We start from the raw sequence: 25,940 nt of genomic DNA, 5'->3' as shown, positions 1-25,940 counted from the left end.
GACGGAGTCTTGCTCTGTCGCCCAGGCTGGAGTGCAGTGGCCAGATCTCGGCTCACTGCAAGCTCCGCCTCTCGGGTTTACGCCATTCTCCTGCCTCAGCCTCCCGAGTAGCTGGGACTACAGGCACCCGCCACCTCGCCCGGCTAGTTTTTTGTAATATTTAGTAGAGACAGGGTTTCACCGTGTTAGTCAGGATGGTCTCGATCTCCTGACCTCGTGATCCACCCCTCTCCGCCTCCCAAAGTGCTGGGATTACAGGCTTGAGCCACCGCGCCCGGCCGGCCAGGCTGGTTTTGAACTCCGGACCTCAAGTGATCCATCCGCCTCGGCCTCCCAAAGTGCTGGAATTACACGCGTGAGCCACTGCGCCCAGCCAATACTTTTGATAGACAAAAAGAAAGAAAAGAAAAATCAGAGGAAATTACAAATTCTTTAACGGGGACCAGACATAGTTTAAAAATAATGATTATTATTATAATAACAAAGCAGTTGAAATCGCGTGTCAGGAGCGCTTCCTCTCTCCAGCGGTGAGGGTATCTAATCATAATAATTAAGTCCAAGGGACCTTGCTTTCTTTAGGCAAACAAAGTGGGGAACAAGTTGCAACTGATTTTCAGAACAAATCCTCAAGTCCTCTGCCCACGGCGGAGAGGGCGGCGGGTCGGCCGAGCCTGGGTGGCGTCCCGAGGGTTCGCCTCTCGCCCAGCTCCCGGCAGGGGCGCGTGGGTCCTGGCCCGGGGACTGCAGGGCCGCGGCGGGGCGGGCAGGGTCAGCAGGGCACATACTTTCTCGGAATCCACCCTCCCGGGCCCCCACGGCCCAGTTTCTCCTCCCCTCAGCCCACCTTCTCCGCCCACCTCCTACCCGGAGCCAGGGCGGCGGCCGCGGTCAGCCCTACCTCCCCAACGAGGGGTCCGCGTGCGCGGGATCCCGGCGGCCAAGCTGGGCGCCCCCGGAGGAGGGGTCTGGGCGGCTGGGCCACCCGGGCGGGGCGGGGCGGGGCGCAGCCGGGGGGTGTGTCCGAGGGCGGCTGGAGGGAGGGGCGGCCGGGACGCCAAGGGCTGCGAGGCCGCGGCGGCTCAGACTCGCGTCCCGCGGAGCGTTCCAGGCGGGCGCGCGGCTTTCTCCCCAGACCCACCGAGCGGCGAAGAGGCGAGATGCGCGGCGGCGGCGCGTGGGGCGTGCTCCTGGCCTCGCTGTTGTGGGTCGCCGCGCGGTGCCAGCAGAGAGGTGAGCCCGGCCCGGGTCCCTGGGTCCTCGGGTCCCCGTTCCCCGCAGGCGGGCGGGCGGGGGCGGCCGCGGACAAAGCCCGTCGCGTTGGGGCTGCTGGAGACCGGGCCCGCATCCTGGTGCACCTGGGACTGGGCGCCTCTGACACGTGCGTCTCCCGCGCCGGCCGGGGAGGGCGGGATGGGGACGCCGCTCCTGGAGGACGCTGCCCGCTCTTCGCAAGCTTAGGCTTTAACCTCCTTGGGCTTCGGGGGTCGTCCAGCCTCGCCTCTGGCTTTTGCGGAACTTAGTGACCCAGGAGCGCCATCTACGCGAGCAGTGCTGGGGGTGGCGGGAGCGGGCGCCTGGGGGTGCTTTCAGTGTCCCGGCTGCGCGGGCAGGGGTGGCGGGGCTGCTGGCCGGGAGCGGGGAATGAATGGGGAAAGAGCTGCTCCGAATCGCCCTCATTTTCCGGCTGCGCAAGCTGGGTCGCCGCGGTCGGGGAAGGGCGGATACCTCGGGGCCACTCGCTGCCGGGCGGGCTAGTGGGGAGAGACGCGGCGAGAAGCGCGCCCCTCGCCAGCGGCCCCGGGCAGGGGGACCCGCAGGCGGCGTTCAGAGCACTGATGCGCCTTCCCGACCCTCGCTCTTTGTGCAATCGTCGAAGTGGCCAAACCCGCTCATTCCCCGCGCAGGTTTGACCGTGGGCGCGCCAGGGCGAGGGACCGGCGGAGAAGGGAGCACCTTGCATGCGCGTTGCAAGGATTGAGAAGATAAACTCAAAAGCGAATTTTCAGTTTCTGTTTTTGCGGGCGGGAGGGAGAGAGAGAAAGAAAGGAGAGAATTCTTTTCCCTTTGGGGGGACAGACCCAATCCGCACGCCACCCCTAGAGCTGTCTTCGCAGCGTGGCTTCGTGTTGGCTAGACAGTCACAAATATTTGTTGAAAACATCTTAAAGTATGCAGCACATGACAATGGGCGTATTCCCACAAATACAAACTTCATTAAAAAAAAAAAAGTACAGGTCAAAAGTAGTGGGCGGAGTTCGCAGTGCCCTCGTGGGAAACGTGTGTTTGGGCATTGTGCTGAGTTTTGAGCTCTGCAGAAACGCGACCATCTCATTCATTCAAGCATTCATGATGGAAGCACTGGACCGGAGCTGGAAACGCAGCTTTGAATAGCTGCGAGTCTGCTGCGCGGAGCCGGGCTGGGAAGAGGGAATTTACATAGTTATCAGCCAGAAGAAAGGAGCCTTTGGGGAGGGAGAGGAGCCTTAGAGGACTTCGAGCGGACTCCTGTCTATCAGGCTGCTGAAAGTGAACAAGTCCCAGTTTCCCACAGGGTAGAGAAAGAGCAGCTTGCCTCAGCTTATTGTTCCCCGAAATTGAAAGTCTTAGGTTGAGGAGATGACCTGAAGGTTGTCCTGGCCCCTCGGGGCTCGGCACTTGGCCTGCCGGTTATGAGTGGTGTTTGGAGAAAGTGGGACCTCATGGGGCTTTCCTGCTTTGAGATGCTGCGGAAAACCTCCCAGGGCAGGAGCCCTTTAATGTTTCATATCGCATTCCCTGTTTGTGTTCTGAATCCCACCAACCCTCACCCTTCCTCACGAGCCTCCTTGAGCAGTTTTGATTTTTTTTTTTTTTTTTGAGATGGAGTCTCGCTGTCGCTAGGCTGCAGGCTGGAGTGCAGTGGCGCCATCTCCGCTCACTGCAACCTCCCCTTCCTGGGTTCAAGCGATTCTTTTGCCTCAGCCTCCCAAGTAGCTGGGACTACAGGCGTGTGCCACCACGCCCGGCTATTATTTATTTATTTATTTGTATTTTTAGTAGAGACAGAGTTTCACCATATTGGCCAGAGTGGTCTCGAACTCCTGACCTCATGATCCACCCGCCTCGGCCTCCCAAAGTGCTGGGATTACAGGAGTGAGCCACCACGCGCGGCCTGATTTTTTTTTTTTTTTTAAAGAAACGATTTTGTGCCCCGTGAATAGCATGAATGATTAGTAAAGTTGTGTGTTTTGGTGATAATACAATAATCCTGACCTGCAAATCACCTGCTAGTTAGCTGTCTGGTGTTTTTAAAATAACTTATTCTCTATTGACGTTCAGATTGTTAGACGTTCCCTATCATTTCTGCAGCCTCTCTGGGTTAGCTTACAACTTATAGTATATGACCTGATGGCTCACTTTCCTTTGAAATATAATCAGTTTCAAGTGAGCTCCTCCTAAGTATTGAATAGGAGGTATTGTGTTTGTAAAAATAGTGTGTTAAATTCATGGCTGGCAAATCACAGGAAATTATGGTAGCTTCATCACTTTTGTTGGAAACCATCCCCTCTTTTTTTCTGAATAAAATAGACAATTCTAAGTACAGGAAAAAATCTACGAGTAAAAGAAAATTCACTTCATTCTCATATATGACGTATTCAAATTTAGCAAGTATGTACTCCACTGTAAAGTATGCAAGCCTGAATGCATTTCAAAGGTGCATTTTTCTTTTCTGTTGCTGTATTCTCTAACTAAGGGCCCATGAAAAATATTGATTGTAGCAGTTGGAAACAAGGATATGTGTAAGAGAAGCATCACTGCCCACCTCCTACATAGCCTGGACTTTAGTCCATTCTTTTTTTCCCTCTTTTTTTCCAGACATTAAATATGAAGCCTACACCTGTAGTTAATCTAGTGTGATTGAGAATTCAAATGCAACAAGAATATTAGAATAAATACATATACTGATCTTTAGTGTCTTGTGCCACTGCTTTATAATTGCACTGCTTTATAAACTCATAAAATGTTTCTGGGACCATTTATTTCAGGGTAATGATCCTTGAAACACCCTACCGTTTTATACTAATTCATTCATGAAATCCTGTGGATATTCATTTTCATGTACAGTAAATTGTTATGGGGAAATAACACAAGCTCTATCTTTAAGCTTCAGGTGTTTAATTCTCTGGCTTTACTAGCTATGGCAAACTGGGGACATGACCTGTGCTTTAGTTTCACCATCTGTAAAATGGGAATAATAATAGTGCCTATCTGGAAGGGATATTAATGATTAAATGAAATAATGTGAGAAAAGTTCTTAGACCAGTACCTAGTACAGGGTTAACCCCCAACAAGCAAGTTTATCTATATTCATCACTATTACTATTTTATAAAGAACTATATATTTTTAAACTGTATTCTCCAAAATGCATAATTGTCTAGAAATTTGGAGTCTGGATTTGGAATCAAATAGTCTTGGGCTCAAATGCCAGACCTGTCACTGTGATTAGCTACGGCCATGGCTAAGTTTCTTAACTTCTCTGAATGTCAGCTTTCTATCTATAAAATGGATAGCATTGATATGATTAAATAATGTGTGAAACATATTGGCACGGTGTAGGGCGTGTCAGGTACTCAGTGTATGATGGTTATTACTGTTATGCCTATTGTACTTGCTCATCATCCTGGACATCCTGTCTCTTTCATTGCTGAAATCCGTTTGGTCATTAAGATTTGTTGGTTTTACCTCCTGAAAATCTGTGCAGTCTCTTTCCCCTCACTGCTGGCTAGGCTTAGGAATCGTTTGTTTTTCTCAGGTTGTTTGTTTTTCTCAGGAAATAGTGCGATGGTTCACCCAGCAGGCCAGCAGCCTCACCTGTTCTCCGTCCTCAGCAGTGCCATCACTGCGATGTTTCTAGAAACACCATCTCGACAACCGCTCCTACTCTTGTTTAAAATTCTTCCCATTTCTCACTGTTTCTTTATCAAATTACTTAATGTTCCCCAGTGTGACTTACTTTCCTTCCTTTGTGTTTAAGCAAATGGTCTTCTTCCAAGGTGTGCCCTTTTCACTCCACATCCCTCTCCTGGGCCCACCCTCTGGGTTTAGATTATATGCCCCAAACCCCTCACTTTATAAGATGCACAGAATGGCAGCGTCCTTGTGGGTAAAGCAAGGAGGCTGGGACCCCAGCTGGCCTGCTGTCTCAGAGCTGAGAGGCGTTATCTGCGACACGCCTGTACCTATTTGTAGCTAACCAGTGTTTCCTGGGACATGAGCTATTAAGTGCTGGACACGTCTTTCATTTGGGTTCTAAAGAACCCTGGAAAATCTTCCCAGCTCTCTGTCTGCTGAAGTATTTGTTAGACCACCTTCCCTGCACTCCCAGGGCTTTCCCTGCTCAATCCTATTGTCTTGCCTGTCAGGGGGCCAATAATTGGCTTGCTTACCTGTCTCACCTTCTCTCTCAGGCTTCTCAAGGGCAGGGACTGCTTTATTCATATCTGCCAGTTCATTGCTTTACAGTGTTTCTAGCAGTTGGTAGCCACTTCTTGTTGCTGAGCTGAGTTGAAATGAACATCTTTATTTAGGAATCAAGTAACTTTAAAAATATTTTGAATAGCTGGGCACGGTGGCTCACGCCTGTAATCCCAGCACTTTGGGAAGCTGTGGCAGGTGGGTCACCTGAGGTCAAGAGTTCAAGACCAGACTGACCACCATGGAGAAACCCCATCTTTACCAAAAATACAAAATTAGCCGGGCATGGTGGTGGGTGCCTGTAATCCCAGCTACTCGGGAGGCTGAGGCAGGAGAATCGCTTGAACCCTGGAGGCGGAGGTTGCGGTGAGCTGAGATTACGCCATTGCACTCCAGCCTGGGCAACAAGAGCGAAGCTCTGTCTCAAAAAAAATATATATATAGATATATATATACACACATACACACACACACACACATATATATGTATACGCACACATATGCACATATATGTGTATATATATTTATTTTGAATAGATAGTCCGTATTTATGGTACAGAATGCAAAAGGTACTATAGATAGAAAAAAAGTGAAGACTTGGCTTTTTTACTGTCTTTTGAGGTAACCACTGGCTTTAGTTTTTTGGGTAAGGTTCTAAAGATGTTTCTTCAGGTAACTTTTAAAAGCAAGCTACATCATAAAACCCACTTCTTCTCTAATAGTGTAAGAGGGGCACCAGTGATTTTCTGGGGAAACATGGATGCATGGAACAGTGTCCCTCTGTCCACTGCCTTCCCCTCATACTAACTTCTTTACTAGACCTTGTGCAGGATAGTAACACATCACTTAGTCAATGTATATACTTGCCACCTTTTCACCTTGCAACTTGTCCTTCCAAGTAGAGCTTTGACAGAAAGGTATTGTTAAAGCAGTGTTTCCTAGATCTTTTGGGGTTTAAAAACTTGATTGATTTCCTGGCATTGTACTACTTCTAAAAGTATTGTTTACTGTAGTATTAGTAAGCTATTTTTAAGCCATAGAGAATTTTTTAAAATATATTTTAGAACTTTATGATTTATGATATAGAGAAGTTGAGTTTGAGAACAATTCCATTACACGTTAAGGGTACGTTAATGTATTGACCGATAGGTATGACTTATTACTGGAACACTATGGCAGGTACAGAAAATCTTTATTTAAAAAAATTTCTAATGAGTAACTTGTCTGTACCTTGAATATAAAAATTAATTGATAGCAACTGGACAGCACTCTGGAACTTAGACCTTAGCTGAAGTTTTTCGTTACATTCCTCAGGAATGTTTGGATGAACCACATAAACTGTCGTCTCCTAAGAATGATGTATGTAGTTATTTACAAGTTTGCAAATAATTCTTTTACTTGTTTTATTTCTAAAATATCAATATGCATCCATGGACAATAGAATAAACCAAGGCATTGCAAAATTAATGAGGAGAAAAAACCCTTCATAGAAGTAATTTAGTTAAGGTCATGAACTTTGGTTCTGTTGGAACATGTCTGTCTGGGAGCTATTTCAGCATAAAACACCACACGATAGCAGGGTTCATTGTATTTTCACCCCCCTTTATACTGGGGGTGACAGTGCTCAGAGGAACCATTTGATAAAAAATAGCACAGAGTCTTCCCACTTGTGTCTTTGTTTTCTAAGCCTGGCTCAGGAGAGCTTTCTTTGAGTTAACTTGTTCCTCATCTTGCTTGGGGGCAAGAGGCAGACAATGGGGGGCAGTGAGATTCCAGATCAGCTTGGGTGGATAACATTCTTGCCTAGGTAAGCTTTTATCTCGAAGTGTTCATTCAGAAATGGTGATGGAGAAATACCACTGCGAAATCACCAGTGTGATTTCAGTGTGTGTGCACATTTTTTTAAAATCAACCATTTGAAGTTTGAATCTCTTCATTCCAGAAGTTATCTTTGAAGTCTGATCTGCTGGCCCAGCAGGCCAGCAGGCAGTGTGACTGACATTCTTGTGCCAGAGAACCTCCTGTATTGCTGGTGGGAATGTCAGATTTAGATCAATGAGTATTTATGGAAAGTGCCATCTTTTCTCATCCCCAAAAGTATTTCCTGCATCTTGTTCCATTGCTCCATAGTTTCCTGCCGGAACCTCAGGAAGTTCTCTATGACAATAGCAGCGTTAAAGAAGATGCTTAAATTTAGCAGATGATTTTTAGTTAAAAGAGAACGATTAGAAGTTGGGGCGGGGGGAGGGAAAAAAAATCCTCACACCACAGTGTTGATTATGATACACCATGCTTTTTTCTTTGTTTTTCCTTTGGCTCAGAGTCTCACTCTGTTGCCCAGGCTGGAGTACAGTGGCTCAATCTCTGCTCACTGTGACCTCTGCCTCCCAGTTCAAGCAATTCTCCTGCCTCAGCCATATTGGTCAGGATGGTCTAGGTCTCCTGACCTCGTGATCCACCCACCTTGGCCTCCCAAAGTGCTGGGATTACAGGCGTGAGCCACTGTGCCCGGCCAGCCGGCTGCTTTTTATCGGGTCTCTGATGCTAGCCTGTGTCCTTTCGTTTAATCTAGGCCCACACTGCAGTTACAGTAACCCCGCCAAAATACCGCCTTCATAATGTGCTCCCTCAGCTTCTGCCCACCTGCTGTGGCCCTCTGTGATCCCTCCAAGTTCGGTCACAGCTACCCTGCCCTTCTCCACACCTTTCTGTAGCTGAACTATTAGCTTCCATTGCAGGGGTCTCCTTCCTGTCTAACCTCACGTGGCATGTTGACTTGCAGCTGTGTGATTTGGTTACGTGACTCTCTCACCCGAAATGTACTCCCATTTCCCACTGAAAACCTCCCCTGACAACTCATGCACAGGCTGCAACATACCAACCCCAGGACAACCTTGATGTGATGGCCTGTTTCAACTGTCTCACTTCTGAATATGTATTGTATTTTGTGATAAATTGGGGTTCCCACCCAGCCAGAGTTGCCATCCGCTCCTCCTTTGAATGGCTGCTCCAGAATGCCATAAGCCAGTGTCAAAAAGAAGGGACATATCTGTTTCGAAGATCAAAACCTTAGCTCCCAGCAATTCTTTGACTACACAGACAACTCCAGGGGGCGTTCTAGTGTTAAAACCTGGGTCATTAGTAGCGGGAGGATAGTAACACTGAGAAGCTCCCCACAGGTAGTCAAGTTGCCTGAGCAACCATAAAGCCATTCCTCGGACTCTGGATAACAAACCCAGCCCTGGCCCCTCGCTGGGTATGAGGTCCTTCAGCCTCTTAGACTTTGTGTCATCCAATCACATGGATTGCAGTTCATTTGATCTGGGTAGGAACCAAAATCTGTGCTTCAGAAAACCTTTTCCCATTTTGTATCCAGAGGCACAAGGACCTTTTCAGTTGGTCTTCAAGCAGACCCTTTGGATTTCTGGTTTAAATGGTTGTTTGCAGAGCTCTTCCTGCCACTGCTTGCTTTCCGTCCTTGCTGCTATGTCCTGTGGTGGGCTGGTACTCTTTCCCCGCCCCTCAAAATTCACAGTTTCTCTTCAGCCCTTTTATCTGAATCTCCAACTCTGCCATTTTTACCTTTACTTTAGTACAAAGTGAGTTTTTTCGACTGTTTGCAGCTTTACTCCTGGCTTCATGGGCATACTTTTGTTCATTCTAGAAGTTTGGAATGGGGAGAATTGGAGATAATGCATCCACATATGAATGCTTTTGGACGCTCCCAGTGTTTTTCTTTAAAAGGGAGTTAGCTTTTTTTCTTTTTTTTCTTTTTTGAGACAGAGTCTCGCTATGTCAACCAGGCTGGAGTGCAGTGGCACAATCTCGGCTCACTGCAACCTCTGCCTCGCAGGTTCAAGCGATTCTCTTGCCTCAGCCTCCTGAGTAGCTGAGAGTGGCCTGTCACCACACCCAGCTAATTTTTATATTTTTAGTAGAGACAGAGTTTCACTGTGTTGGCCAGGCTGGTCTTGAACTCCTGACCTCAAGTGATCTGCCAGCCTCAGTCTCCCAAAGTGCTGGGATTACAGGTATGAGCCACCATGCCTGGCTGGGAGTTAGCATTTTATTTTTTATATGTATTTATTATTATTATTTTTGAGACGGAGTCTCGCTCTGTTGCCCAGGCTGGAGTGCAGTGGCGCGATCTCGGCTCACTGCAAGCTCCGCCTCCCAAGTTTATGCCATTCTCCTGCCTCAACTTCCTAAGTAGCTGGGACTACAGGCGCCCACCACCACGCCCAGCTAATTTTTTGTGTTTTTTAGTAGGGAACAGTGTTTCACCGTGGTCTTGATCTCCTGACCTCGTGATCCGCCTGCCTCGGCCTCCCAAAGTTTTGGGATTACAGGCGTGAGCCACTGCGCCCGGCCTTTATATGTATTTTTTTGAGATGGAGTCTTGCTCTGTTGCCTAGGCCAAAGTGGTGGAGTGCAGTGGCGCCATCTTGCCTCACTGAAACCTCTGCCTCCCAGGTTCAAGCGATTCTCCTGCCTCAGCCTCTTGAGTAACTGGGATTACAGGCACATGCCGCCACGCCTGGCTAATTTTTGTATTTTTAGTAGAGACAGGGTTTCACTATGTTGGTAAGGGTTGTCTCGAACTCCTGACCTCGTGATCCACCTGCCTCGGCCTCCCAAAGTGCTGGGATTACAGGCATGAGCGACGAGAGTTAGCATTTTAGAGTTAACACCTCATTGGAGAGGAGAATAGTATTTCCTTGTAGGAGTATTGTCATTTCTATCCAGTTTTTAAATTTTTTTTCATGCACTTGCTCATTCATTGATGCACTCATTCATCCATGCACTGAAGACACTTTGGGACCTCCACTCTTCCAGGCCCTGGGTCAAGGATGTTCAAAGTTAGTGTGTCTGGAGAGCCCTGTGCTTGGCTGCCTTCCTCACTGTGAATCCAGGGCACTTCTTGACTTTCTTGGTGTATTTGTTTTTGAAGTCCAAGGAACTGAAAAGTGCATATATCAAAAGAAGTTTTCTGGCCAGGCATGGTGGCTCACACCTGTAATCCCAGCACTTTGGGAGGCTGAGGCGGGCAGATCATGAGGTCAAGAGCTTGAGACCATCATGGCCAACATGGTGAAACCCCGTCTCTACTAAAAATACAAAAATTAGCTGGGAGTGGTGGTGCGCGCCTGTAATCCCAGCTACTTGGGAGGCTGAGGCAGGAGAATCACTTGAACCTGGGAGGTGGAGGTTGCAGTGAGCTGAGATTGCGCCATTGCACTCCAGCCTGGTGACAGAGCGAGGCTCTGTCTCAAACAAAAAATAAAAGAAGTGCTTCCCAGGTGATTCCACTGTGCAGCTAGGGTTGAGAACCACTCAGTTAACATCATAAACTTTGTAGGTGAATGCAGTTTACGCAGCAAAGCAAGGAGGCAGGATCTGCCACCACCCCTTGCTTCGTCTGTAGGGTGGAAGTTGGGGCATTGATCCCGTCCTGCCCACTGCGGCCCACAGGCTAGTGCTCTGTACGTAACAGATGTGGAATACTCGGGTCCCAACTGACTCTCCTCACTTCATGTCTATTTCCTGATATTCTCACAGCTCTGTGAAGTGGGGATAACGACACCCACACATCTCAGAGCTGTGAGCAATCTGTGCACTTAGAGATCATGTTGGATCAGTGACGTGGCTCAGGGAAAGCCGGTTTCTTCTGTGTCCCCATTGTCCTTTGTGTAGCGTTTTTCACTTGGAAAGTCTCCCCCGATGCATCATTGTTGCACTTGTGTTTAAAGGGGCTTCCCCACAGTTGAGTCTTGCTTTGCTGACATGGTCATTCACCAAGACTTTTCTTTCTTTGAAAAATACTCTTCATCATGTATGACATTTACAGTCCTCAAGTTTTGGGGATAAAGTCTCATGTTGCAGAATTGGGTGTTGATTGATCTGGTGTTGCACTGAATTGTTCATTCTTTAACGAATTCATTCAAAATTTAGTAAGTGTCTTCCATATTCAGACATTATTCTGTGCTGCGTCCCTTCTTTCTCAATGCCTTTACATGGACAGGTCACAGGAGCCTTTTCTCTGGGATTATCTGGGTCACCCCCTTCTCCCCTGATACAACCTGCTAATCTCGTCTTGCACCTTCTCATGTCTGGTGACTCCAGGGTCTGGCTGTCTTTATTCACCTACTGCTCCGGTCCTCTTCTGCTTATTTATTTATTTATTTATTTATTGAGATGAAGTCTCACTGTGTTGCCCAGGCTCGAGTGCAGAGGCGCTGTCTCAGCTCACCGCAACCTCTGCCTCCCGGGTTCAAGTGATTCTCCCACTTCAGCCTCCCAAGTAGCTGGATTACAAGCACCAGCCATCATGCCTGGCTAATTTTTATATTTTTGTAGAGATGGGGTTTCACCATGTTGGCCAGGCTGGTCTTGAGAACTCCTGACCTCAGGTGATCCACCTGCCTTGGCCTCCCAGAGTGCTGGGCTTACAGGTGTGAGCCAGTGTGCCTGGCCTGCTCTTATCTTTAACTGATAATTCATTATGCACTTGCTTTTCTGGCCTCCTTCAGAAGTTTTCCTCAATATTTGGCTTGTTATTTCTCTTCCACCCAACAAAACAAGAGCCATTTTCCTTTTCATATCCCTGTCACACACAGACACACATACACACACACACCCCTTACACATCTGCCTATATTGACTTACAGACGAGCTGCTTACCTGGCTTCCCTGCTACAGGCACTTGGAGAGGTATCACACTGACCCCAACCGAGCAGAGCCAGAACCTGGGCCTGGGCCTGTCTGCAGGGTGGAGCAGGTTCTTCTGGAACGGCCAGTCCAGCTGCAAGTGTGGGATGAAGTCTCATGTAGCATGTAATGTAACTGTTTTCCAGGAGCCCGGAAAGCTGTTGGCATTGGAAGTTCACCCTGAGTTAATGGATGGTGAGGTTGACCGTGTCATCCCATCCCTGTTGAATTGCTGCAGTGGCATCTCGTTCTCTATTGAGTGGGACTTCCAAGGCCCTGCTCAGACCTCTCCACAACCTTTTCTCCTACTGCTAACCACATCTTGACCATTCTGTGATAGCTGTAGTTCCATCACGTGATCTTTATTTCACCTGTGGCACTCTGACTTATTCCAGCCCACCCTGTCATCCTTCTTATTGTTTCCATAGTGATTTCTCTGTACATCTGACAAGTACATCATTTTGCACCTATCTGTTAACTTGCCTGTCTCTCCTTAAGGGCCGAGAGGTTTGCCTATATTTGCTGTGCCTAGCACAGTGCCTGACATACGGAGTAGATTCTGTAAATATTTGTTGAATGAACAAATCCCAATACAGACAAGCAATGGAAATCTATTAATAGTAGGTATTGGCTGGACGCGGTGGCTCATGTCTGTAAGCCCAGCACTTTGGTAGGCCGAGGTGGGTGGACCATGAGGTCAGGAATTCAAGACCAGCCTGGCCAACATGATGAAACCCTGTCTCTAATAAAAATACAAAAATTAGCCAGGCGTGGGGGAGGTCGCCTGTAATCCCAGCTACTCAGGAGGCTGAGGCAGAGAATTACTTGAATCCAGGAGACGGAGGTTGCAGTGAGCTGACATCGTGACACTGCACTCCAGCTTGGGCAACAGAGTGAGACTCTGTCTCAAAAAAAATAGTGGGTATTATTTGGAGATCAGACAGACGGGCAGAGGGGGTTAGAGAAGTCACTAGTGAGGAAGCACAGCGAGGATCTCCTGGGGAAGGCAGGGGCTGGCTCCAGAAGGCTAGGAGACCTCAGTGGGTCACCCAGGCAGGATTTTTTTTTTTAACGGAGTCTTACTCTGTCACCCAGGGTGAAGTGCAGTGGCACAATCTCGGCTCAATGTAACCTCCGCCTCCTGGGTTTAAGCGATTCTTCTGCCTCAGCCTCCCGAGTAGCTGGGACTACAGGCACCCACCACCATGCCTGGCTAATTTTTTTTTGTATTTTTAGTAGACATGGGGTTTCACCATGTTGGCCAGACTGGTCTCGAACTCCTGACCTCAGGTGATCCACCACCCATCTATCTTGGCCTCCCAAGGTGCTGGGATTACAGGCGTGAGCCACCACACCCGGCCTAAGGCAGGATTTAAAGACAGGGAACAAGGAAGAATCCAGGTAACTAGACTAAGAAAGAGAATGGAGGCCGGGCGCGGTGGCTCAAGCCTGTAATCCCAGCACTTTGGGAGGCCGAGACGGGCGGATCACGAGGTCAGGAGATCGAGACCATCCTGGCGAACACGGTGAAACCCCGTCTCTACTAAAAATACAAAAAACTAGCCGGGCGAGGTGGCGGGCGCCTGTAGTCCCAGCTACTCCGGAGGCTGAGGCAGGAGGATGGCGTAAACCCGGGACGCGGAGCTTGCAGTGAGCTGAGATCCGGCCACTGCACTCCAGCCTGGGCGACAGAGCCAGACTCCGTCTCAAAAAAAAAAAAAAAAAAAAAAAAAAGAGAGAATGGAACCAAGGCCTCCGCTCACTTTTTTTTTTTTTTTTTTTTTTGAGATGGAGTCTCGCTGTGTCCCCCAGGCTGGAGTGGAGTGATACGATCTCAGCTCACTGCAAGCTCCGCCTCCTGGGTTCACGCCATTCTCCTGCCTCAGCCTCCCTGGTAGCTGGGACTACAGACGTGCCTGCCACCTCGCCCGGCTAATGTTTTGTATTTTTAGTAGAGACAAGGTTTCACCATGTTAGCCAGGATGGTCTCGATCTCTTGACCTCGTGATCCGCCAGCCTCGGCCTCCCAAAGTGCTGGGATTATAGGCGTGAGCCACCATGCCCAGCCCCAGGGAGGATTTAAAGACAGGGAACAATGAAGAATCCAGGTAACCAGACTAAGAAAGAGAATGGATAGACCTTTTGGAACCAAGGCCTCCGCTCACATTACTTTTTATTTATTTTTTTTATTTTTGAGATGAATCTTGCTCTGTCGTCCAGGCTGGAGTGCAGTGGCGCGATCTCAGCTCACTGTAAGCTCTGCCTCCCGGGTTCACGCCATTCTCCTGCCTCAGCCTCCCGAGTAGCTGGGACTACAGGCGGGCACCACCACGCCACGCCCGGCTGATTTTTTGTATTTTTAGTTCACCGTGTTAGCCAGGATGGTCTCAATCTCCTGACCTCGTGATCCGCCCACCTGGGCCTCCCAAAGTTGCTGGGATTACAGGTGTGAGCCACCGTGCCCGGCAGGCCTCCACTCACATTCTAAACCAGAATACAAGGACAGGAACAAGCCAGCAGCAAAAACAAGAAATTCAGACACTCTCTGCACTCATGAGTGGAGTCCAAGTACGGATACAGAAAATCCGCAGAATCTAGTAACTAGGAGGACCCTGATGACTTGAAGACATTATTAATCTGGCATGTGCTCATCTACCCAGTCAATGCAAAGAAGAAATGGATTACGTTTTTTGTAATAGGATTATTTACTGATGATGAATATTCCATCCAACCTTAAAACTTACATTATACTCAACAAAAACTTATTTCTAGATTTAGAGCCATTGATCTCTAGGCATCTCAAGCCAGAAATTCATTAACACACATAGTCAACAAGTATTTGTTGAGTTTCTAGAAAGTGCCATCCATACAGGTGACTTGTACTCCAGACCCCAGTGCTAGGAGTCAAGCATGAGAAATGTCCAAGGATCCTACTAAGTGTGTTCCTCAGTACAGATTTGGGAGAGATTTCTGTTTCTGAAAGTCTCAGACACCTATGTCACTCCACTTATTGCTGTGGGATAGTATCATTGTCAACAGAAAGAGAATTGTAATTAAACACTACATTTCTACTGCATGAAGTCTCCTTTTAAAGAATATGACTTCAGAATACTCTAGTGTGACTGCAGACTTGTTGGCATTTGCTGAGTAGTGATATTTTTACATATAGCAGAGGTTTTTTTTTGTTTTGTTTTGTTTTTAAGGGAACTGTACCTGTATGGCTTTAAAGGGCTTTCTTTAAGTGAGAGAACAGCTGTTCTCCTCCAGGCGTTCTGGGCTAAGACTTCCTCCTCCCCTCAGGAACAGAACAAAGGCATACAGAATTTATGTCACAGATGGATTTTTGTTTGATAAAAATCACTTATTACTAAACAAAAGAATGACCCATTCTCTTTAGAAATATGAGCATAACATCTCCTGTGTCTTTGGTGGTTTCTAACTTTGTTGGTTTACTTTTAATTATTATAATTGACTGAATTTAAATGGGCCGTGTTTTATATGATCAAACTTTCCTTGAAAATGTGTATATAAGATGGTTTTCAGTAAAGGGAATAATTTCAAATTCAATATTAAAATAAATCCAAAATAATATTTGAAGGAATTGGCTAATAAAGAAAATAACACCTTGGTCACTGTTGTAGGGGCCAGATGTCGTGGTCACACCTATAGTCTCAGCACTTTGAGAGGCTGAGGCAGGAAGATCCCTTGAGCCCAGGAGTTCGAGACCAGCCTGGGCAACATAGGGAGACCTCTCTCTCTCCAAAAAAAATAGGAATTAGCCAGGTGTGGTGGCATGCGTCTGTAGCCCCAGCTACTTAGGATGCTGAAGCAGGAGGATCACTTGAGCCCAAGAGGTCGAGGCTGCAGTAAGCTTTGATTGTACCACTGTATTCTAGCCTAGGCCACAGGGTGAGACCCCATCTCTAAAGATAAAAATATAAATAAAATGTGTATCTACTTTTTGGTGGATAATGGAAGCCACTGAAGAAGATGGAGGTACGCGAGGATTGGTTAGTCCCTACAATCTGACCGCATAGACACTCACAAGAGAATAACTTGAATCCAACATGCACTTGTGCAGTACACATTTTGAACATACCTTTGCTAGGAAGCAGACTCATAACAAGTCCTAGGCCATATCCTCAAACTGATAGTCACAGCTTTCTGTCTTTTTGGGTATTCAGACTTCTCTCTTGGCGATTGGCGGCCTTCCTAATGCTGGATACAGGATATTTCAGGGATCAAGTGTCAGGTTCCATCACATTCCTTCAGGATGTGAGTTTCAGGCCACATAAATTTATACCATGTACTTACAAGAGTGAGGAGAATCTCTGTTTTGACAGTTTTATTGTAGTATAATTTATATACCCTAAACTTCTGCCAGTTGTAAGTGTACAGTTTAATGTTTTTTAGTAAATTTAGAGTGTTATACGATAGTCATCACAATCTGGTGTGAACCTTTCCAAGACTGCAGAAAGTGTCATCATTTTCATTTGTGCCTAGCCACTGCTCCCACCCTTACTCTGGCATCCAGCAATCATCTGCTTTCTGTACTTTGAGAAGTGCCTTTTCTGGAAATTTCATATACCTGGAGTCATACAAAATGGAGTCTTTTTTTTTTTTTTTTTTTTTTTTTTTTTTGAGATGAAGTCCAGTTCTGTCACACTCCAGCTCTGTTGCCCAGGCTGGAGTGCAGTGGTGTGATCTTGGCTCACTGCAACCTCCACCTCCCGGGTTCAAGTGATTCTCCTGCCTCAGCCTCCTGAGGAGCTGGGATTACAGGTGCCCGCCACCACTCCTGGCTAATTGTTGTATTTTTAGTAGAGGCAGGGTTTCACCATGTTGGACAGGGTAGCCTAGAACTCCTGGCCTCAAGTGATCTGTCTGTCTCAGCCTCCCCAGAGTGCTGGGATTACAGGTGTGAGCCACCTTACCCAACCAAAATGGAGTCTTTTGTGTGTACTTCTTTCACTTAGTATTTTCTGGGTTCATCTATGTTGTAGTGTATATCAATAATGTTCTACTTTATTGCTGAATGGTATTCCAGTGTGTAGATACACCACATTTTATTTATTCAGTCATCAGTTGATGGACATTTTGATTGTTTTCAGGTTTTTGGAGCTATCGAGAAGAATGCTGTAAACATTCACATACAATTCTTTGTTTAGATATAGGTTTCATTTCTCTTGAGTGAAATTCCTAGGATTAGAATATGGATCATGTGGTAAGTTTGTGTTTTTCAAAGTATCTGCACAGTTTTACAGCCCTACCAGCAGTGTCTGAGTGCTCCGGCTTCCCCACATTCTTACCAACACTATGCATTACCTTTCTGATGAGAGACGTACAATGGGTTCAGAGTGGTATCTTGTGGTATTATTTTATACTTCTCCAATGATTAATGACATTGAGCATCTTTTCAAATGCTTCTTAGCCATTCGTATATCTTTGGTGAAATGTCTATTCAAGTATTTTGACCAATTTTTAATCAAGTTATTTATTTTCTTAGTTAAGAGTTTTGCATATTTCCTGGATACAAAGCCTTTATCAGACACGTAATTTGAAAGTATTTTCTCCCAGTCTGTGCTTGTCTTTTTGTTTTCTTAATGGTATGTTTTGCAGTGCCGTAGGTTTTAAAAATTTTTAAATTTATTTTTATTTTTATTTTGATGAGCTCTATTTGATCAATTGTTTTCTTTTGTGGGTTATTCTTTTGGTGTCATCTTTGAGAATTTCTTTGCCTAATCCAAGATCACAGATTTTCTTCTGGAAAGTTTGTAATTTAGCTCTTAAATTTAGGTCTTATGATCCATTTGAGGTAGCTTTTGTGTATGGTAAGGAGTCAGGGTGTAAGTTCATTTTTTGCATATAGATATCCAGTGGTCCCAACAATGTTTGTTGAAAATACAAAATCGCCTTCGCACCTTTGCCAAAAATCAAATGACCATAAATGTAAGTATATATTTTTGGACTCTATTTTGCTCTATTGATCTATGTGTCTGTTTTTATGCTAATGTCACACTGTCTGTACTTCTTTGGCTTTATAGTAAATTTTGAAACAGTAGTGTAAGTCATTCAACTTTGTTAACTTTTTCTAAATTACTTTAACTGTTCTAGGTCATTTGTATTTCCAATTGTATCAGCTTGCCAATTTCTACAAAAAAGAAAGAAAGAAAGAAAAAAAGCCAGCTGAGATTTTGATAGCAATCAGATGGAATCTATAGATCAATTTCAGGAGAACTGCTGTCTAACAATATTGAGTCTTCCTGTCCATGAATAAGAAATATCTTCTCATTCATTTAAATCTTCTTTCATTTCTCCCCCAAAATTTTTAAAGGTTTTCAGTGTATAACATTTCTTTCATTGAATTTTTCTTGAATTTCTTAAATTTTCTTGAATTTCTTTCATTCATTTTTTGTTGTTGTTGTTGTTCAAGTATTTTGTTCCTTTTGAATAAAGAAGCCTGGTGTGGATGGAGAACTGATCCAGCCTTTCTGTGGCTCTCCAGTTTCCAAGATCTTGTTACTACAGTTTTGGTTGGCCCAGCTGTACAGTTGCATGCACCCTACTGGGACAAATCCTCAGGCTAGCCCGGCTGTGAGCTTTCCCCATTCATTTTCTACCAAGTTCACTACTTTTGCTGATAAGATCATTAGGCATGTCCTTCCGCTCTGCTCTGAGTCAAGCCAGCCTTCTCCATCAGTGGAGCTGCTGGCTTTAGCGGCTAGCCCTGCCTTAGGAAATGCCCCTGCCGACGGGTTCGGGTGAGAATGGAGCCGCCTCTGCTGGAAGGCCGCTCTCTTCCATGCATCTACCCAAAACTCTAGCAACTTTTCCTAAAGAAAAGCTTCTCCGTTTGTTGTTTGTCTTAAGGTGATTTTCAGAGTCCTGAAATGGTTGCTTTCGAAAACTTTGTTCACTTACTTAATTTTTTTGGGTGGGAGAGAATTTGTCAACTTCTTTATTATGCTATAGACAGAAGTTGCTCTAAATTTTATATATGTACATATGGAATGAGAGGGGGCTCGGGGCGGGGGGAAGAGAGAGAGAGAGAGAATCTTGCTTGGTCACCTAGGCTGGAGTGCAGTGGTGTGATCACGGCTCATTTTAGCCTTGACCTCGTGGGCTCAAGTGGTCTTCCCACTTCAGCTTCCTGGGTAGCTGGGACTACAGACATGCACTACCATGCCCAGCTAATTAAAAAAAATTGTTGCCCAGGCTGGTGTTGTACTCCTGGCTCAAGCAGTCTTCCTGCCCTGACCTCCCAAAATGCTGGGTATGGGTGTGAGCCACGATGCCCAGCTCTAAAATGTAGTTGATGTGGAGACCTTGACTGTCTTGAATTTCACCAGTGGAAATCTGTTTCTATTAGTCATCATGCCATTAACAATCCACTGATTTTACTAATCCATTGCTATATTCTCGCTGGTAATGAACAAAGTGCTGGTGTGATGGAGACAGACAGAGCAGGGTGCCCCTGGAATGTGGGCAGTGTTCCCGATTGGAGTACCACCAGCTAACTGCTCAGGAAGACACATCACCTGTTTTAATACTAGCTGCTTACCCTGTGTCTCTCACGCAAACATATACCATACCACAGTCTATACTGAAGTATTTTCTTTTTTTCTTTCTTTTTGGAGGCGGAGTCTTGTGCTGTTGCCCGGGCTAGAGTGCAATGGCACGATCTCAGCTCACTGCAACCTCCACCTCCCAGGTTCAAGCGATTCCCCTGCCTCAGCCTTCTGAGTAACTGGGATTACAGGCACCCACCATCACGCCTAGCTAATTTTTTGTATTTTTAGTAGAGATGGGGTTTCACTATGTTTGCCAGGCTGGTCTCCAATTCCTAACCTCATGATCTGCCCGCCTTGGCCTCCCAAAGTGCTGGGATATAGGCGTGAGGCACCGCGCCTAGTCTACTGAAGTATTTTCAAGCTATTTAACTGGATTTTCACCTTTAGTCAAACCTCAGTTAATAGCTCCAGTTTGAGTAATTGTCAGCACACTCAAAGGAGAATGCTGTGGGAATTGCAGTCCCCAAGAGGAAACAGATGCCAAATTCAAAGAAGGGCTCTTTGGGCTGCTTGGGCCCATAGCCCCAGGAGCTGAAAGGGAGCTGGCACTCTCCTGGAAACCAGTGAGGCCCTTAAACTTGCCAGCCTTCTTCAGCGCTGGAGCCTGGGGGCCGGAGACAGGCAGGGGAGGGCTCCCGGAGGAGAAGGGGTAGAAAGTGCAACCCAGAACTGAAAGGGAGAAAACTCACTGTTCTGTGTGTACATCATAGTGGGGTGTGTAGTGAGGATAGACCCTTTGAGTATTACCAGTTTGTTTTAAAAGAAAGTACATTAAACAAGACTCGCATAAATGTGATTTAAGAGAATGATCTATTAATGTGGTCCAGCCTGGGTTTTGATTCCTTCATTACCAAAGTTTGGACATAAAGTAAATTTTCCCTCACTGTATTATCATAATAAAAATATAGGGAAGAACTTAGGAAATCAAAGGAAACAAATTTTTAATTTTTTAATGAGAGCAGAGAGAGAGAGAGAGAGAGAGAGAGAGAGAAAGGTCCTGAGGCAACCAGGGAACAGCTTGTCAATTTCTACCAAAAAAAAAAAAAAAACACACACACAGCCAAGGGATATTGCTGGACTCGGATGGAATCTATAGATCAATTTGGGGAGAATTGCTCTCTCACCATGTTGAATCTTCCTATCTACAAATAAGAATTATCTTTTTATTCATTTAGAACTTAATTTCTCAAAAAAATGTTATAGGTTTTCAGTGTATTGGTCTTGAATTTATTTTGTTAAATTTTTTTCCCTAAATATTTTATTCTTTTTGAATAAAACTGAGAAATTTATGGTTCTGGGCACTGCCTGCGTGGATGGGGCCTGAACTGCACTGGTTTGACTTAATAGGTTTCCCGGGTTGTTACTGAGTTGAACTTGTTCATATGTTGTGTGCTTAATTTTGGAACCCTTGAAGTTTTTCCTCTTAACAGGAAGCCAAAAACCTTTGTTTTAACTGAAGTACCACATTGCCTTTAAAAATAGTTCCCAAAGGTCTCCAAGACTTGAATGAAGATTGAGGAATATGGAGTTCTGGTTAAACAGTGACAGAAAGCTGCTGGAAGGAGTGAGATCTTATGAAGCAGTCTGATGATCTTGTGCCAAGTTTGGCTGAGTTGGTTAAACTCAGGGTATTTGAGCTGGAAAAAAGGTCCAGGGAGATCGTCTAATATTATTATTATTATTATTATTAATTTTTTTTTGAGACAGAGTCTCGCTCTGATGCCCAGGCTGGAGTGCAGTGGCGCCATCTCAGCTCACTGCAAGTTCCGCCTCCCGGATTCACGCCATTCTCCTCCCTCAACCTCCCGAGTAGCTGGGACTACAGGCGCCCACCACCACGCCTGGCTAATTTTTTGTATTTTTAGTAGAGATGGGATTTCACCGTGTTAGCCAGGATGGTCTCGATCTCCTGACCTTGTAATCCGCCCGCCTCGGCCTCTCAGAGTGCTGGGATTACAGGCGTGAGCCACCACGCCCGGCCATTTGATGCTTTTTTAATATCATTGTCTAAGGCAGGGTTTAAAATATTGAACAAGGAAGTGTTGGGTCCACAGGATGGAAAACCCAGGCCTCTGGTCCTCAATTCAGTATACTTTATGTTGCTTGCCCCATTTTTAAAGGCCGCTTTTTGGGAAAATACACTCCTTCCCAGGCTTTCCCCGTGCATTTGCACCTGTGTGGTGAATGAGCATGTGCTGCCGCCACAGGAAGTCGGTTCACATGGAGACGTTTGGGATGACCAGCAGAAGAGACTGAGAAGCTGCGTGAGGGAGACTGCGAGTCTCTAGTATGATGTATGATGTATGTATGCAGCATGACATATGTAGTGTGGAGACCAAAAGAAACAGGGTTTAAGAAAGAGAGAAAGATCATTTTTGACAAAAGCTGCTGCAGGTTCAAGTGCACTGAAAGTAAACTGCTTGTTGGGTTTGCCAAGATGGAAGCTATGGAGACCTTGCAAAGGGCATTCTTTTTTTTTCCAAGACAGAGTCTTGCTCTGTTGCCAGGCTGGAGTGTAGTGGCCGGATCCTAGCTCACTGCAACCTCCACCTCCCAGGTTCAAGTGATTCTCCTGCCTCAGCCTCCCGAGTAGCTGGGACTACAGGCGCGTGCCACCTGAGCGCCCGGCTAATTTTTTGTATTTTTAGTAGAGATGGGGTTTCACCGTGTCAGCCAGGATGGTCTCGATCTCCTGACCTTGTGATCCACCTGCCTCAGTCTCCCAAATGCCTGGGATTACAGGCATGAGCCACCGTGCCCGGCCGGCATTCTTAGTGATGAAAAGGAACAGCTTCTCAGTCAGAGCTGAGTGAAGAGAGAATGTGAGGCAAAGAATTGGAGACAATGAAGATAATTATTGTTATATACAGCCTTAATCTAGTAATAGACTTTTGAAAAAAGAGAAAAACTACCAGGTTCAACATATATGTGTTTATAAAGAGGCGGCTTAATTTTGGGGGAAAATATAGTGCTAGAACTGAGAAAATATAGTTATCAATCCCGGTGAGAATGACACCGAGGTCATTTAACTCTGTGCACCTGCGATCAGAGTGTTTTATTGTTAAATATATTTGCCTACCGTTGGTGCATAAGGTAAAAGGTAACTCACATAATTTCTTTGTCTGTAAGATGACCCTCTAGATATGTACTGGAATAAAAGTAACTTTAATCCTGTGGATCCAGCCACCTTGGGGTCTTCGTGCTGGTGTTCTGTTAGAGGTGGTGACGCATTTGACATCTCAAGTGCCAAATGATTTGATCAAAGGTACTGGCCCCTGGACATTTTTAAGGACAGTTTCTTACCGCAGCTACCACTAGGTGCATGCAGGACCAGTCGTGTAAATTGAGGAGCCAGTGCAAAGTGAAAATGTGGGACTCTTTCTTTCAATTATTAAACATTTCAAGACAGTTTCAGCATAGCACTAAACCAAAAGTGATTGTGCAGGTCACATACTCATGAAATGGTCCTTACTTAGCACATGCTCTGGGATAGTGAAACAAGGATGCTAAAGTTTTAAAGCGTAAGCAAGTAAAATCTGTACAACCAAGTGCAGAAGTGGCAGAAGAAAGGGGAAGAAATAACTAAGACCTTCAGGGTTTTGCAGAAAAGTTCATGGCCTTCGGAAGTGTTTGGGCTGGTTAGAAAACTGGTGTTTTAAGTATTTCAATAAAGGATATAAATATTGCAAGTGTTATAAATGATATAAGCAAAATTTAATATAGCTGCATTTTAATCCAAAAGGGTTGTCATTATTCAACTTAAAGGCTGCACTTGCTTTTTTGTTTTGCACCTTTAACAATTTAGGAGAGAGGTACAGTGACTTCTCAGGACAATGGGAATGATATGAAATTTTAAATATATTGCATATTGTGGTGCTATTGTGTTTTGCATAAGGACAATAATAATTTTAATCAGGTAGAATATTTAAATTGTTGTCCTTGGAAATGAAAGAGAAAACTGCTTCATGATGAATGAATTAAAGTTCTTTTCTCTGCAACTAAACTTGTATACTAAATGAAAAAGCACAGTGTCATTGAATATAAGTATTTAAATGAACCATTGTGAGAGGAGAGAGGAGTAGGCAGATACTGATAACACACTGATTTTCTGCAGAAATATTTGTGCCTAACTTCTTTATACCATGTGTTTCTCTTATAATCAAAACTTCTGTCTTTTTCAAGGACACCTTGAGCGCATTGCTAGGGAAATGGAACTCTTAACAAAACCCTGCTAAATCCTTTTGCTTACCACCCCCTCTTGTTTTCTGATTAAACTTCTCTTCATCTTCCCACATAAGGGGGTGAAAAGAAATCAACTGTGTTAAATGCCAGCTCCCAGGAGTTTGGATTTGACTTTTCTCTCACTGTTTGTATGGGGTCTTTATTCCCTCCCTCCCTCCCTCTCTCCCTCCCTCCCTCTCTCCCTCCCTTCCTTCTCTCTCTCTCTTTCTCTCTGTCTCTCTCTGTGTTCTCTTTCTTTCAGTATCTCTCCCTGTCTTTCTTTCTCACCACCCACATATTTTCTTGTCCTGTGCTGGAAAGGGTTTTGGTGCTTGCCTGGTGGAATCTCTAGACTATCTTAAAGCTTTTCTTTTACTAACAGCCATTAATGATTAAATTGCTTTAGTCCAAAAACCAATAATTTGCTTTTGAAGGAGGGGGGCTATTCTCCCCTTAGTGTTTCTGCATCAAGCTGAAAGAGCTCCCTGCTTAGAGTAACTCAAGTCACCTTCCTTAAAAAAATACTCCCAGGTGTTAGAGATCTCTTTATTAGAGTCATAAAATAACCACTTGGTTATTTTAAATAGTTCTCTTTGGAAATGAGAGTCCCATTTTACATTAAGTAGGTAAGACTTTGATGTATTTCATGTATTTAAGCCTTAGCTTTGATTTTTTAGTATTTAAACTTACTGAGAAAACTGGTCATTGAGACGCAAAACGAGTTCATTTAGTAGTGGTTTAAAATAATTTTTAACTTAAATAACTGGAAACAGAATTTCTTTAAGCAGGGTACTCTTGTTATGGGAACATGTTTGGTGGCAGGTTTCCCAGCGGAGAGGATCCAGGAATAAGGAAGCACGTATTGTACGGTGTCATTGCCACTTGCTGGTGGCTCAGAAGCGGAGCTGAGGCCTCTTGGAACTATGTAGTATTGGGAATGCATGTTCATGTGTGATTAATTTTCAAACACACCTACTTTATGACACATAGCTATATTTGTATTGTTTTCTGGGGAAATAAAAGGTTTGAGTGAAGGTGAATTTTGCCACAGCTTGTAAACAGCCTCCTGAACCTGTTGGGGATGCATTGCTCCAAATCATTTCAGTTTAATCCTTTAATCCTCCCCCCATCTCCACCCCTCACCTCTTTCCTATGTGTTCATAGCCCTCGGCATTCACAGAGAACATGTCCCTGAAAACATGCTGGAGTGTCAAATGCAAGGAATCAGATAATAATTATGTTTGAAGAGGATGATTTTATTCCCCAGGAGAAATAAAACCTCGCTCAGGCAACAGGGGGTGCATTGAGGACCGGGGCTGGAGGCAGCTGCTGCCAGGCCCACCCCAGGTCACTGGGCCTTCGCCTGAGCTCTTGGCCTGGCTTGAGCCCATCCCACTCACCTTCACAATCCATGTGGGCAAAAAGCCATGGGCTTCCTGGCTGCCTTATTCCAGGGATGCATGGGATCCTGGAAGAGGAGGTAGGGCAAGGAAACTAGCAGAGTCATCTCACCAAGTGGAATTCTTCCTCTGCCCTTAACTCCTTGCACCTTCCCTACCAGGGTTTTTTTTTTTCCCCAGGCTGGAGTGCAGTGGCGCCATCTCGGCTCACTGCAATGTCCGCCTCCCAGGTTCAAGTGATTCTCCTGCCTCAACCTCCCGAGTAGCTGGGACTACAGGCGCTGTACCACGCCCGGCGAATTTTTTGTATTTTTAGTAGAGATGAGGTTCACTGTCATCTCCTGATGGTGGTCTCGAACTCCTGACCTCCAGTGATTTGCCTGCCTTGGCCTCCCAAAGTACTGAGATTACAGGCGTGAGCCACCACCCTGGCCCCTACCAGGGTTCTTTACCTTTATGGTCCCAATTAATCCCTTTGGCAAAGCTTGTGGACCTATTCTTAGCATAGTTTTTGTTGCTGTTTTTCTTTTAGACACAAAGTCTCACTCTGTCTCCCAGGCTGGAATGCAGTGGTGAGATCATATT

At 45.5% G+C, this 25,940-nt stretch overlaps 1 protein-coding gene across 1 annotated transcript in view; it reads left to right on the top strand.

Moving 5' to 3' along the window:
• Window positions 1-1,039: 1,039 nt before the first annotated feature.
• The window catches only part of LAMA1 (laminin subunit alpha 1), a 166,206-nt gene continuing 141,305 nt past the window's right edge, over window positions 1,040-25,940 (top strand). Inside the window, exon 1 of the mRNA XM_007974613.3 lies at window positions 1,040-1,230. Within this exon, the coding sequence (XP_007972804.3) occupies window positions 1,158-1,230 (73 nt within the window). The 5' untranslated portion in view covers window positions 1,040-1,157. The remainder of the gene's footprint in view (window positions 1,231-25,940) is intronic.

The sequence above is a fragment of the Chlorocebus sabaeus genome, chromosome 18, assembly GCF_047675955.1.
Source record: "Chlorocebus sabaeus isolate Y175 chromosome 18, mChlSab1.0.hap1, whole genome shotgun sequence".
NCBI lineage: Eukaryota > Metazoa > Chordata > Mammalia > Primates > Cercopithecidae > Chlorocebus > Chlorocebus sabaeus.
Note: the sequence above shows the minus strand (reverse complement) of the source record. Positions and strands in the feature narration are given on the sequence as shown.